Genomic DNA, 15,976 nt, shown 5'->3' with positions numbered 1-15,976 from the left:
AATAACAACAAAAGCCAGGGGAATTACTCTAAAAGAAGGGAATTAAGGCTAACAAGGGCTTGGACAGAGTAGAGAACCTCAGAATACATTGCACAAGATTATTTAAAACTTGGGTTTCTAACCTTTATGTGAGCCATGGACCCCTTTGACAGTCCAGTGAAACCTATGGATCTGTTCTCTAAATAATTCTTTTAAAGAAACAGCTTTATTGAAATGTAATTTGTGCCATATTAATAATGTTTTAAAATACTGGTTTTAACATAAAGTGTAAAGGATTACCAAAAAACCCATTTTATTAAAAATAAAATATTTACAAATTTGTGACATAATAGATGTGCTTCTGTATTAATGAATTAAATAAAAGACCTAGTGGTGGCTGGATAGATTATTATAATTTTAAAGTATAAAGACAGATGGTAGCTACACTTGTGGTGAGCATAATGAATAGCTGCCAAATCTGTTACACACTTGAAACTAATGTAACACCGTGCATCAACTATATTTCAATTAAAAAAAGTGAACATAAGCAGTATCTCAAGATACTTGGAATTATAATGCAAAGCAAAGATATCTTATTTCTGTTGGGGTAAAATCACAAGTACTATTAATAGTGTTGTGATTTTTACCTAGACTTCTATAGTAAAAGGAAATGTTTTCAATTGGAGGTTAGTAAAAATAAGGATGTATTCCCTGCCCCATCCAAAGTGTATAAACAGCCTTCCTGAATGTGATCTACAACTCCTTTGGAAGAGTCTGTGGATCCCACGTTAAGAACCCCTGCAGGTAGATGCTGAAGAGTCTTTGGAAGAAATACAGTATGGGTCACATTTTACACATATATTTAAATTATTTTTATGCCTTTTTACTTTTAAAAAAAAAGATTTATGGGGGCGCCTGGGTGGCTCAGTCATTAGGCGTCTGCCTTCGGCTCAGGTCATGATCCCAGCGTCCTGGGATCGAGCCCCGCATCAGGCTCCCTGCTCTGCGGGAAGCCTGCTTCTCCCTCCCACTCCCCCTGCTTGTGTTCCCTCTCTGGCTGTGTCTCTGTCAAATAAATAAATAAAATCTTTAAAAAATAATAAAATAAAAAAAGATTTACGTATTTGAGAGAGAGCATGTGCGCTAGTGCGCACATGCACAGTGAGGGGAGAGGCAGAGGAAGAGGGAGAGAATCTCCAGCAAACTCCCGGCTGAGCGAGGAGTTTGATGGCGGGGCTTGATCTCATCACTCTAAGATCATGACCTGAGTTAAAATCAAGAATTGGATGCCTAACCACCTGAGCCACCCAGGCACCCCATTTACACATATATTTTTAAAAGAGCCATCAACATTATATATATCTTCCTCGCATTCATAATTAAAAGAATTAGGAATTAATATTAAGCCCAATTTAGAATGCCCGAACTAAGTATATCAACAAAGCATAAAAGACAAGTAGAATTATTATTTTGTTAATAAGCACATCCTCTTAAAATTAAAATCTGTAATAGTCATGACACTGAATGCTGTTCATATCACCACATATATGTCAATACCTCAACGATGCCCGATTCTTGTCTTTGCTGGAGTTTTTTCCTCCATCTCATTGCTGCAAGTGCTAGTCTTCGTTGCTGAACATTGATTCCAGTCAAAACATCGAGTATGGAACTACTTCCCCATTCATAGTCTTCTTCCTAGGCAAATAGTACAACAAACTTTGGATCTGGTCCTACAATATGTCCTCAAGGAGTCCACGATCACGTAAGAGTTAAAAGCTATACATTCAATTGTTATAAATACAGAGCACTAAATAAGCATCAGTTTATGAGCATAGAGGAAGGAAATGTACATTAATTTGGCTTCATAGGAGGGTCAAGTATATCTGGCTTTTAATTAGAAATCAGAAAAATACTGTATACATTCCTAAGAAATACAGATAACTACACCTTAGTAATTGGTAATATATAGATTATTGGGCTTCATCCATTTTAAGATGAACTTCACAGAAGGACATGTTCTCAGTGGAGGTATGTGTTAACACCTTGATTACCTGTCCATAGAAATCAGATCCCTTTCAATCAAGATCAAAAACTTCAAAAACTACATGATAGATATTACTGTGATGGTTAGTTAGGGACCAAAATATTTCAGACAATTTAATATTTAAAAAAAAATGTTCTTTTTTTAAAAGATTTTATTTGTCAGAGGGAGAGCGAGCTGAGTGCGAGCATGAGCAGGGGGGAGGGGCTGAGGGAGAAGCAGGCTCCCCACCGAACAAGGAGCCAATGCGGGACTTGATCCCAGTACCCTGGGATCATGACCTGAACCAAAGGCAGACGCTTAACTGACTGAGCCACCCATGTGTCCCCAAACAATTTAATATTTAATGGGCTGGCAGTAAGGATAAAAAGCTTACAATGAGGTAATCCTGAAATTTTCTAATGTTATTCCAAAGAGGGGGAAAAAAAAAAAGCCCAGATTAAAATTAAATAAAACTCATATAACTGAGAATCTGGGTCTGTGATGTCTAAATTTTTTTGCTCTGTTAATGTGGACCTTGTAAAATTGGTATAATCATTGGTCATATTTGGTTATTTCAATTATATGAATGGTTAGTGTAGAAACTAGAATCAACTATTAGAACAGTTACTTTTAACGAAAAATGATTCTTCGTATTAATTTGAATACACACCAGCACGAAGTGTCCAGCAGTCCGGCATGCTTCCAGGTAGGAGCGATGAAGCACCCATTTCCCAGCTGCCACTGAGGCTAAATACTTCTCGTTTCGAAGTGGATGTCCCACAACAATGTGTGTACAATTGGGATCAAAGCACTGTTTCTCTATTACTAATCCACCTAAAGTAGAGAAAAACTGATATGTGATTGGAATTCTTAATTTCTTCCTAGGAAAAACATGTCAACTCTGCATAGAAATTATTTATAAATAAAATGCACCAAATAAACTGAAAAACCTTGACTGACACTTATTTTACTTCACATACATATATTTTTTTAAAATAATATATTTTTTTACTAACATAATAAAATAAAATAAAAAATATATATTTTTAAAGATTATTTGACAGCGAGCACAAGCAGGGGGAACGGCAGGCAGAGGGAGAGGGAGAAGCAGGCTCCCCGCAGAGCAGGGAGCCCAATGCAGGGCTTGATCCCAGGACCCTGGGATCATGACCTGAGCCGAAGTCAGCCACTTAACCGCTATAACATTTTTATTTTATTTTTATTAAATATTTTATTTATTTGCCAGAGATAGATAGAGACAGAGAGCACAAGCAGCAGGGGCAGCAGAGGGAGAAGCAGACTCCCCGCTGAGCAGGGAGCCCGATGCAGGACTCGATCCCAGGCCTCTGGGATCCTGATCTGAGCCGAAGGCAGATGCCCAACCAACTGAGCCACCCAAGCATCCCCCCATAATATTTTTAATGAAAATTTAAAATAGAAAAATAGTAAAATGAAATCCTGTATACTGATTCTTAAATTATCAAAATTTTGCCATCCTTATTTCAGTCTACCCCTTTTGGGCTTAACTATTTTAAAGTAAGTTCCAGGGCGCCTGGGTGGCTCGGTTGTTGGGCGTCTGCCTTCGGCTCAGGTCATGATCTCAAGGTCCTGGGATCGAGCCCCGTATCAGGCTCTCTGCTCCGCAGGAAGCCTGCTTCTCCCTCTCCTACTCCCCCTGCTTGTGTTCCTTCTCTCACTGTCTCTCTTTTAAGATAAAATCTTAAAAAAAAAAAAAAAGTTCCAGACATCCTGTTACTCTACCCCTTATCCATTCAGTATGCATCTCTAAAATACATGGTAATTTTTTTATACAGCCCTAATGCTATTATCAGATCTAATATAATTAACAAAAATTCTTTGCTATTTCAGTACTAAATTCTTATGCAAACTTTCCTGTTTGTCTGCACTTGATTTGTTACAATTAAGATATAAAAACAGAATATAAATAGAGGCCATATACTACTGTTGGTATATTTCTTTTTTTCTTTTTTAAAGATTTTATTTATTTATTTGAGAGAGAGAGAATGAAAGAGAGCACGAGCGGGGAGAGGGTCAGAGGGAGAAGCAGACCCCCCGCTGAGCAGGGAGCCCGATGTGGGACTCGATCCTGGGACTCCAGGATCATGACCTGAGCTGAAGGCAGTCGCTTAACCAACTGAGCCACCCAGGCGCCCTACTGTTGGTGTATTTCTTAAGTCTCAACTACTTTTGCAATTTCCAAGCATTGAATATGGGTAATCAAGGAGATGGAAGTCAAAAAGGGGCTCCTATAGACTAAAAGCAGAAGAAAATTTTTTGAGTGGAAATAAGGTCAGCATCCCAACAACGCAGAAGCTTGGAAGGAAAACACACATGCTAGGGAAACAGAGATGAAGCAGCAGGTGGAAGCTGAACCCTCTTCTCAGATACAGCTGTACGGTGCCTGACTTTGAGGAAAGAAGGCATAAATTTATGTAAAGCATGGCTTTTATTGATTGATTTTTGATTTATACTTTAGAAGTACTTGATTATGGGTTAGAAAGAGTTGTATTCAAGACTTTGTAAGAATTCAATGAAACATATGAACTCTACTCATGCTTTACAGATGACTAAGAGAGGCAACTGTTTGAACACATAGTATACACCAGAGACTGTTGGAAGTGCTCCAGATTATTAACTCATTTAATCCTCACAACTCTATGAAGGTAGATTACTATCATTATCTGCAATCTACCCATGATGACACAAGTACACAGTAACTCACCCAGGATCAGAGTGACAAAAGAACAAGAAGGTGAAAATTCCCTATTATACTGGGATCTAATTCTATTTAACAGATTTATTCTGTAATCCAGACAACGTAATAGACTATTTATGTGAATCAGTTGGCCACAGTTGCTTCATTTATAAAATGAAGGATCTCTTTGCATTCTACTATCAAAACCTTTCTACTCAGACTCCGTTCCAGCACAATCTGTCCTCATCTGCCTCTCTTCGCTGTCTTCTTCTAGACAATTCTCTGCTAGTTGATATTACTCTTGTCCGGAGTTTACAGAGATGGAACAAAATATAGGAGACAGACACATGAAGCAGCTTCTTCTGTTCTGAAAGCTCTAGGTAAAGTTGAACAATTTTGATTTATAACTCTATCTAATTTATTGGGTGACCAGGAAACAGTGTTCCACATTGAGTCCAGTTTCCAAGAAACATAGCTTCTCAACTGTATGACTGTATTTGACAGAAATCTTTAAGAAGAAAAAAATCATAGTTTTCCACATTCTTAAAAGGACAGCACTAAGTTACATTTAATCTTTTCTTGACTCAGGGCCATCATTAAAAACAACCGTTATTTAAGGTTTCCTCTATATGAAGCTGTCAGACTGAGTTCTCTTCCTATACTTTCCCTAACTCTATAGAGCTACTTTGTCCAATACAGTAGCCACTAGCCACACGTGGCTATCAGACACCTGAAACACAGCCAGACCAAATTGAGATGTGCTAGAAGTGCAAAATATACCTGAGATTTCAAAAACTTAGTAAGGAAAGAAAAAAAAGGGTAAAATCTCATTTTTTATATTAATTACATGTTGAATATAATATTTTGTGTATAGGTTAAATAAAATATATGCTTTATTAATTTCACTCGATTTTTTTTTTCCTTTTTAAAATGTGGCTACTCCTAAGTTTAAAATTAAACATGTGGCTTTCGCTATCTTTCTATTGGACAGTACTGCTTAGAGCACCAGGTTACCTGTCTAGTATGCTGCTTCCAGAATGATGTCAGGTGGAGAGTCTGATAATAATGGAATAAGAATGTTACATAAGAAGGAGCCCCTCTCTGGGTATTACTGTGCCTTCAACTTCACAAAAATGCAGTTTTATTTTAAGTCTGTAATTTCAATGATTTTATCAGTGAACAAAAGCCCAAGGCAGCACAAGAGATTCTTAAATCATTTTAATGGTTGGTTTCAATTTAAATCTTTAAATGTTTAAATCCTATGACCCAGTGACTTTAGATTTAGACCTATATAAAGTCAAAGTTCTAATGCTGAGGCAATACATACTGCCTAAGACAAGTTACCCATCTTTTAAGTAGGCTTCACACCCAAACTCATGAACCCAAGATCAAGAATTGCGTGTTCTACCACCTGAGCCAGGCAGGTGCCCCACCCATCTTTTTTCTCTCAATTTGTACATCTTACAAATGATATCAACTACATTGACTTCCAAGGAAGGTTACATTTTTAACTTAAAATACTTGTACCTAGTTTTTCAATCAGATGACAATAATCAATACGTTCTTGAGGATTCAGAGATGACAACTGAAATATATACTGTTTTTTTAAGTCTTCATGTGTTTCCTCTATTGTTATAATCTGAAATGGAAGAGTTTTATTTTAGAAAAAATTAACAGTAAAAAGGCTATCAATCAGGTAAATGGTTTTAAGTGACATTTTTAGTCTTTTGACTTATCAAATACAGAAATAATAGCATGCAAAGAAATGCAGTTTCAACATTTGTGAACTCTTGGTAGTGGTATCAGCATATTCTTAATGCAGCGTAACAGTAATATCAAAAAGGTGTATCATCACACTAAGGATAAACTAACCTTTTCTCTAGGGTGTGGAGCCACTGGTGGGTTGGCTAGGGGGAAGGCAATACTGGGGGCTTGAGGTGTAGGGATCAGGTGGCTGTCTTTTACCGGTGTTTCCAGTTCTTCAGAGATCGGGTGTTTTGGGGCTTCAGTCACACACATGTTTTCGGGATCACAGACAGCTGAGGGCAATAAAATGCTGCAGTGTGATGTTACCAAAATACGACTAAGAAAAAATTCAGGCAAATATTCTCATCTATCTTAACCAAGATGAAATTAAACACAAATTCTGCAGTGTAAAAAGTACATGCAAAAGAGACAGCCTATTTCTAGAGCTTATAAATAAATGCAATTAATTAGCTTTTTAAAAAGGCAAATGGTGTTATCTGTGGGCTTCTCCCAACCTTTTCTTTAAATACCAAGCTTTCATCAGTAAAATGTAACCCAAATTTGTAAAATGAAAGCAATGTTACACTTGGAGAAAATCTACCTAGTGCAGAGACATAATCATGTGATATGAGAAAATGGGGGAAAAAGATGACCAAAGATGAAAGACAGGAATCATTCTGTCTTCAAGGTAAAGCCCAAGGGGAAAAAACCAGGAGAATTCAGAAAGGAACACATACAAATCCAAAGAACAAATGTAGGTACCTACTGGGTGGAATTTAGAAGACTTAGATGAAAACTGGATGACTAGGAAGAAAACAAACATTAATGATACAAATGTACAAAGGAGGAGAATGACGGGAAGAACAATAGTGAAAACTAAGTCTGGAAAAAACTGCCCAAGCCTCCATTTCCAAATTTAAGAATCAAAATATATTTTTCAATTTTACTGATAAGTTACCTCAATTTTAATTTTTTCTCTTTCATTTAGACCAAAATCAGAAATATCTAGTAAGTTTTTTGTTTGCATGTGTAATTCAGAGAACCGCAATGTGCTTATCTATTTTTAAGAAGTCAACATGTACTTAATGCAAACAAATGAATAGATTTCTTCTCATTACCCTGTTTAGCAATTTCTGAATCATGTAAAGGCTCCCGGGAAGGAGAATCCTCCAATTTTTTAATGTCAACCTGAAGCTCAGAATACTGTGTGGGACAACTAGGCCACTGCAGATTGCTGGCAAGCCTTGCTCTCTCCTCCCTGGCTGTCGGGTCATCCCAAATGATCTGTTCATTCTGGGAGGGCTCTGTGTTGACATCAGGTACTATTTGACGCGACTGCCTAAGGAATAAAAGTGACAATTTTAATAAACAGATAACTATAACAAAACCTACACTCATAAATTCCGTAAGTTAGATTGCAATTTTGAGGCTCACCTTTATATGCCCACCATCTAGCAAAGAGAAAGCTACCTCAAAATATTGAGTAAATGCACTTTGGGACATTTTTTTCTTTTTAAAGTATTTCTTCCAGAAACTTACAAAATATTTTAGTTAGAAAAGAAAACATCTATTTTGATTAAATGTCCATTTATTTAAAACTTCGAAAGGGAAAGTTTACTGTCAAGAAATTATTTTAAAATTCTAAAATGATTGCTATATTTAAAAATGGAATTTCTCTTAATTATACAGGCTTAGGGAAGCACAGTAAAGTTTAGAAAACTTTGCTTACGAGTACTTGTATTTTTATCACTTGAAATAATAAGAACTATAATTAGTACTATAAAAGGGTACTATAAAAGCTGCCTTAAAAGAAGGTCCCTTTGGCTCTTGGTAACCAAACCTCCCAGAGTCTAAGATAGACCAGCCATATACTGAACTAGAGTGAAGTGTGTTTTATGTCATAATTTTAACAATTCCACTAGAGTAAATATAATTCCAACTATTTTCCTTCTATGTATATACATATAAGTGGAATCTTAACAAATATATTTTACCAAAGCTCATGGTACCCCCAGAGTTCATTTGCCTCAAATACAAGGAAGACAGCCTTTTATTCTGAGTTTATTTATCTACTCTGACTTGGCACAAGATTTAGGCTCTCTGTAATGACAACACATGATCTGAAGTATATTAAACAAAAAGCCACTTTCACTCAGCATGCAGATATAGAATTGGCCTCATGAAATATATAGGTAGCTTAAGACAGATGCATAGTTCTATCAATCAATTCAAGATACAAGTCCCCTAACACTCGTCATACAATTGGAGATTCTTCTATCAGGAAAAAGATGAAGTTATACTACTGAACTTCAATCATATCACACTGAGATCTGTAATCACCTTTCCTAGAAGATAAATTTGTAAAGAGAATACAAAATACATGTAGTTTTAATAAGAAATAACTAATTTAGACCTAATATTATTTACACTAACATGACAAAACAGAGAGAATTACCCATTGAATCCATTTCAAATGAGGCAAACTGGATCTTAAAATCATTTTCTTCTCAGGGGAGGTTACAAAAAATATTAATCACACCACAATGTCAAAGCAGTTGCTTGGTATGGAATAAAGCTTTGTCTGCTTCCTACCCCAAAGTAAGAATTCTAGAACTGCTTGGAACAAGGGACGGAAGGAGAAAAAGCTAGGGAGGAAGGAAAAGCTAGCCAGTAAAAGGCCACATAACCAGTATATAATATATATAGTTTGGGCTAAATAAAGCCCAGTAGTATAACCCTTTTCCTGGTCCTGATATTCTAATCTTTTTCTTTACTGATTGCCACACCCCCACCCCAGAAAAGGTGCAAAATAAGGCTTAACTCGTGAAACTGAGCCAGCAGGAAGCTAAAGAATGAGCTACCCTTCTCTCAAGTCACCGAGTCACTCCTTTCTGCCATCAGTGACGGGTACATACCTCAGTGCCTCCAGGACTCTACTTCGCCCACTGCGGGCAGAGCGAGTGCTATCAGGGGTTGAAGAAGCACTGTTACAACCACTTCTTGAAAGGGAAGCCCTCTGTCCTTGGGGTTTCACTATTGATGTTGCAGACATTATTTCCTGCAGCTGCTTTTGAAAGTTTTCTCTCATCTCCAAGGTCTGTGTCAGAGCTTGAAAACACACAAAAACACACCAATTAAGTTTCTCTTTTTTTAAGTTTCTCTTTTTTATCGCATCTCATTCACATTAACTGTTTTGTCTAGATCTGGTTGAACACAAATTTATTAACTTGACATTTACTGAATACTTACTACAGGCTATAGTAATGTACTAAGACTAGGAATACTCAGAACATAAAGGCAGTCCTTACCAGGACGACTGGGTATGAAAAAAATCAAGAAGCTCTACTAAGACACACTGCTAAGACCTGGTGATTATCCCTTTTGTAGAGCCCCCTGCCTGCTTCTGACCCTCTCCTGTGTTATGTACCACACTCTGAGGTACATTACAGAAATTAACATATGTGATTTTGGTTTCCTTGTAGATTAAACGCAATGGTACTAAATAAACATTTTTGGAATGAACTGAGTGGGACTAACTAAATAGGTAAGTCATAAGGAAAGCTCCAGTAAGTAGGGTAAAATGAGTAAGGAAAATAGAAAATATTAATCCATTAAAAATAGGACATATATAGATACAAATTTATTCACTGCAGCACTCTTTGTAATAGCAAGAAATCAGAAATAACCTGGATGCCCATAAAAGGGACTGACTAAATGGCCATTCATACAATTGTGAAAAGAAGATTCAAAATGAAGCACCGCTAAGAGAATCACTCAAAACGGTCAAAGGACGCTGAGAAAGTAGGGCCTACGCAGTCTCCTGTTTCAATTCCCAGAACACCATGAACTGTTAACTGCTGTCAACTGTGACTTGTCAATTGCCAACTCCAGCACCTCCTAGAACATATCCTTCTATTTTGGACTGAAAAAGAGATATGACCTGTTAGCCAAATAATAATCTTGTATCAGTTTAAACTCTGACAGCATCAGGGGCACCTGGGTGGCTCAGCTGGTTAAGCGTCTGCCTTCGGCTCAGGTCATGATCCCAGGGTCCTGGGATGGAGCCCCACATCTGGCTCCCTACTCAGTGGGGAGCCTGCTTCTCCCTCTCCCTCTGCCCTTCCTCCGGCTTGTGCTCTCTCTCAAATAAATAAAATGTTTAAAAAAAAATAAACTCTGACAACACCAATCATATTTCTTTCAAAACAAGCTATATAACCTTGTGGGGTTTTTGCCTATATAAGCCTGTACTCCCTGCTTGCAATAAGGAGTTTCAGTGGACTATATCACCCGCAATCCTGAAAACCCCAAATAATAGCTTTTGGTTGCTTTACAGCCTCTTCTTCTTGGTCAACACAATGAATACTATACAGTTGGAAAAAAAAAAAAAAGAAAAAGAAAAAGACCAAAGAAGCTCATGTACCAATATGAAACACTGCACAAGTTGAACTATTAAGCAAAAAGATAAAGATCAAAGTATAAAACAGCATATATAGTATGTCCACCCTTTATACATTTTTTTTAAAGTACAGAAGAGGAGAATATATGTATTTATGATTGATTGTGTATGCATAAAGCTCTAGGACACCTAAGAAACTAAAAACATTAGAAGAGTGGGAGAAACTCTTCATGCATCCTTCCATACCTTTAAACCATGTGCATATGTCAAAATATATTATACATATACTAAAGCTTTTTGAAAGTTACTGGAAAGAACTGAACCAAAGAACAAATTTTTACAAAACCATCAATTCCACCTACCTTTCACAAAATAGGGCTGTATCACACTACCTCTGTAAAATACCTAGTTCCACAGATTTCACAAGTTTCACACTTATAAATCACTAAAGCTTTGCATATTATTACTTAATGACTGGCATGGAACTTCAATTCAATCCTCAAATATATGCTTTATAGTGACACAGAAAACAACTTTGTTTTTCCGAGCAAAGGAAGCATTCTGTATGAAAGATATATGTTTGTAAACAAAATTTTTTTGTAATTTAAAATATTTTACCTCCTTTAGAGTCATTCCTTCCATCTCCATTTGATTTTGCTGATTCTTTGTTACTGGTGGTTATACTGTCTATATCGTTTTCTTCTATAGGCAAGTGATTTGGCTATTCAAGGAAAAAAGTTACAATTTCTTAAACCAAGTCACTGCATAAAGTTTCACAGCACTGTATGATTATACATTCAGCTTAAGGAGGAGGTAAATGTGTTATCCATATTATCTACCTCATCATCCTTTGTTGTTGAATCCGCTGAGAGTAGTCGACTATTAGAGAGTCTGCCATCTTGCACTGTACTGATATCCAAGCTCATTTTGGGATTGTAAGTATGTGGATAAAGAGATTCAGGAAGATGTTTATACTCTTGCGCACACTGCAATTTAATGGCATGCTTTAAAACAGGACTGAAAAACATCTTAGTGAATAAATTACGTTAAGTAGAATAAGGACAACCAATACGTTATGTCCTAAGACAGCAGAAGTTTGCAGAATTAAAATTTTGAAAAGTAGGTGACACTGAAACATACCATCATACAAATGACAAAATTGTCCTCACTAATTTTAATGTCATGTACACTGAAGAATAAGATCTAATTCATTCCTATGCTTTTGCCAAGGTATCGTTCATACTCCTGGGAATACCCAGAAAGAAAACAGTTCTGAACTGCATTGGCATGCTAAATTAATTCTCCTTAAATTACTATAATATTATCTTTCATATCATTTTTAATTAGGGAAAAGAATCAGAGAAATTGGAAAGAGTACCCATTAGAGACTTAAGTATTTAGGGACTGATCTTAAGTTTTTAATGCCAAAGAAATGAAATGTGCACTGTCAACTAAGGTTATCAAACTTGTTTCTGTACATGGAAACTGATTTGTGTCCTGAAACAATGTTTGCATACATTCTCATTTAACAGAGAGGGAAGGAAAAAAAGTATTGCTTACTTCTAAAAGCCAGTGTTCTGAAACAATGTGTACTCCTCTTTCTTTTACAGATTTATACTCTCGGTTAGTGTCATTTGGTCGGCCTTGATAAATGAAATGAGTCACCGTTTCATCAAAACTCCATCTGAAACAACCACATTTTAAAAAACAAATAACTAAGAGAAATATCTGAGTTTAAGATGATCATTACTCTCTACGAACAGAATATATTCACCTTCACCCAACTTTCACTATCTAGAGTAATCATGGACATTAAATGACAGGCTCCATTTTTTTTTTTTTTTTTGGTCAAATTTTACATATATATCTCTAGGTATGTAAGTTCAGAGAGAGATCTGGAGGGTAATCTTTAAAAATATTACTTGCTTCTTTATACTTTTTTGAATTGTTTAAATTTTCTTTTTTTACAATGAGTATCACTTTATAGTAACAATAAAGGTATTTTAAAAATCAATCAAACAGGCAAAGCATCCAATCTGTCCTCCAGTTATTGGCAGTTACTAGTCATTGTACATTTGCTCTGTGTGCCATAATAAACTATGTACTTTACACAATATCTCACCTATTCCTCTCAACAATCCTAACACACTGATATTATTATATCTACTTTACAGATAAGGAAACTGAAGGTTAAGTAACATGTTTAAGGATATTCAGTAAGTGGTAGAGCCAGTTTTGACTTCAAAACCCATACTCTTAACGAGTACATTAGCCTACAATCTCTTGATTCTTCCCATGGAATAGTTTCTTGACCTAGGAAAATAATTTAAAAATTGTAAAATATATACTATCCTTCTTAAAATCAAGTAAAAACCAAAGAGAAAGTAAAAATTTTATTTCTGAATATAATCACCAAAATAAATAGGTTTCTCATTATGGACGCTTAACATACTTTCCATTTCCTAAATAAGAAATAACTCTACTTTCTAAATAGCCAAGTTAAACAAATTAAGAAGGCCTATCTCCTTCTAAGTTATATTATAAACATCTCTATTTCCTACTCTATTGTCTGTGTTTCCTTCAAAATAATAGTAAAGAACACCTTGCCTCATTTGTTAGTCTAATAGTTGTTTTACTTCTGCTGTTAGGGAAAATAATAGAAACTTAAATAAATTATAATTAAAAAAATAAGAGGAACATTTCTGCCCGATTCATCTTGCTCATGCCTCACTGCAATAATATGGAAAATGTGAGTTTCAGTCCTCCGAGACCCTTTAACGACAGACTGTCAATGATCCTCAAAGGTTTAGATCGGGAATTAGCAAATTTTTTCTTACAAGGCCAGATAATAAATTTTTTAGGCTTTGCAGGGCAAAAAGTTGTAAATGTAAAAAGTTAAAACTACTCAACTCTTGCCTTGCATAAAAGCAGCCATAGACAATATGTAAACTAACAGGCATGGCTGTGTTCCAATAAAACCTCACAAAAACAGATGACTGATCCTCTGGCCTAGATCAGCGCTTTCAGCAAAATTGTTACTTTACAAGCTATTTTGTAAATTTGTGGGAGTGATTTTGGTTGTTATAATAATGTGTTTATATGATGAGGGGTGGTACTAGCATTTAGTAAGGTCAAGGGATGCTAGAAATTCTGAGGAAGAGTTATACATACAATTATCCCATATCTTGCATGATTTTCTAATGTCCTGACACAAATTCAGAGGTTAAAAAAGTTTGTTTATAATTAGATGAGTCTGAGGCCTGTTTTACTTATAAACACAAGTGAGTTTTTTTTTTTCCAGTTTAAATATACACTAATGTATCAAACATCCAACTACTAAGCAACTGATGGAAGACTATACTTTGCTTAATTTGTAACTTTGCCAGATTGTGAACAACTCTTGGTAAAGTCCTGTTACTGACAGAAATGCTGCTCCTGGTATCTGAGTCCCTATATCTGTTTCAGCCTTGTGGCTGCAGCATTTTAAGTGATTTTACATATTTATGTAAACATATGAATACTCTTGTTTTCTTCCAGTGTCATCAGGCACAGGCATTTACATACTAAAATTCTATGATTATGTGCCTTCTGATGACTTTCATTTTTTAAAATTATAAAAGTAGTTAAGTTATGGGGCACCTAGGTGGCTCAGTTGGTTAAGTGTCCGACTCCTGATCTCAGCTCAGGTCTTAATCTCAGAGTAATGAGTTCAAGCCCTGTACTGGGCTCCACATTGGGCGTGGCACCTAATTAAAAAAAAAAGGTAGTTGTTATATTTGTGAAATCCTTTTAGAAGAGGTAATGCTATGACATGCTGAAGAGATCTGGCCTAGATGTTTAACCGTAGGAAGTGGGAGGCAATGTCAGATAATCTCTTCAGGATGTTCAGGTTCTAGCTTATGGATGGGAATAAGTGGGACAGTTTCATTTGAGAACAGATTACCCTATGAACATATAAATATTGTAACCTCTACGTAGAGACTTCACCAAGTCTGAGAAATCCCTTTCAGAAATAGATTTTTTTTTTTAAAGATTTTATTTATTTATTTGAGAGAGAGAGCACATGAGAGGGGGGAGGGTCGGGAGGGTCAGAGGGAGAAGCAGACTCCCTGCCGAGCAGGGAGCCCGATGCGGGACTCGATCCAGGGACTCCAGGATCATGACTTGAGCCGAAGGCAGTCGCTTAACCAACTGAGCCACCCAGGCGCCCCAGAAATAGACTTTTTTTTAAAGATTTATTTATTTAGAGAGTGAGTAAGCATGTGCACGAGTTGGGGGTGGGGTGGAGGGACAGAGGGAGAGGGAGATAAAGTCTTAAGCAGACTCCTTGCTGAGTGCAGAGCTCGACGTAGGGCTCAATCTCATGACCCTGATATCACAATCTGAGCCAAAACCAAGAGATGGACACTTAACTGACTGCACCACCCAGGCGCCCCAAGGAATAGATTTAAGCAAATTTTTAATCAGCTAAATCTTATTTAGGAATTTCAGCAACAGAATCTATTTTTCACACTGAGAGGACTGGCATTTTAAGTCTTATTAAAATTCAAGTTCTATAGGTTCTTTTTATGTCTTACATCAAGTCCACATGCAAAGAGAATATACAATAAAGCACTCAACTTTGACAAATATATATACCCTCACAGGACTCTTGTGAGAATGAAATGAGATAAAGCTTGGCTCATACTAAGAGCTCAGCAACTGGTAAAAGGTAATATAAATATAATAATATGTAATCATATAATAGATATTATATATTAATATACAAAACAGGTAATACAAATATTAGTTCTAACAAGTAAGAAAGCTTTTCTTTTCTACAACAGATACATTAAACACATTAAGATGCTTATAACTATCTCAGATACATTTTATTTTTCTTTTTTTTATTATGTTATGTTAATCACCATACATTACATCATTAGTTTTTGATGTAGTGTTCCATGATTCATTGTTTGCATATAACACCCACTGCTCCATGCAGAACGTGCCCTCTTTAATACCCATCACCAGGCTAACCCATCCTCCCACCCCCCTCCCCTCTAGAACCCTCAGTTTGTTTTTCAGAGTCCATAGTCTCTCATGGTTCATCTCCCCCTCCAATTCCCCCCCC

The 15,976-nt window shown here is 36.3% G+C and overlaps 1 protein-coding gene across 3 annotated transcripts in view; it reads right to left on the bottom strand.

Annotated features, from left to right (window-relative positions):
* TOPBP1 (DNA topoisomerase II binding protein 1) overlaps window positions 1-15,976 on the bottom strand; it is a 74,624-nt gene that overhangs the window by 9,912 nt on the left and 48,736 nt on the right. For all 3 annotated transcript variants that reach the window (XM_032408672.1, XM_032408673.1, XM_032408675.1), the window contains 9 exons: window positions 12,424-12,547; window positions 11,703-11,849; window positions 11,482-11,584; window positions 9,380-9,572; window positions 7,583-7,803; window positions 6,591-6,757; window positions 6,246-6,357; window positions 2,673-2,836; window positions 1,537-1,674 (listed from right to left, as the gene is read on the bottom strand). In XM_032408672.1, the coding sequence (XP_032264563.1) occupies window positions 1,537-1,674; window positions 2,673-2,836; window positions 6,246-6,357; window positions 6,591-6,757; window positions 7,583-7,803; window positions 9,380-9,572; window positions 11,482-11,584; window positions 11,703-11,849; window positions 12,424-12,547 (1,369 nt within the window). The remainder of the gene's footprint in view (window positions 1-1,536; window positions 1,675-2,672; window positions 2,837-6,245; window positions 6,358-6,590; window positions 6,758-7,582; window positions 7,804-9,379; window positions 9,573-11,481; window positions 11,585-11,702; window positions 11,850-12,423; window positions 12,548-15,976) is intronic.

The sequence above is a fragment of the Phoca vitulina genome, unplaced genomic scaffold (genome assembly GCF_004348235.1).
Source record: "Phoca vitulina isolate PV1807 unplaced genomic scaffold, GSC_HSeal_1.0 scaffold10, whole genome shotgun sequence".
In the NCBI taxonomy this organism is placed as follows: domain Eukaryota; kingdom Metazoa; phylum Chordata; class Mammalia; order Carnivora; family Phocidae; genus Phoca; species Phoca vitulina.
This window is presented reverse-complemented; position numbering and strand designations above follow the sequence as displayed.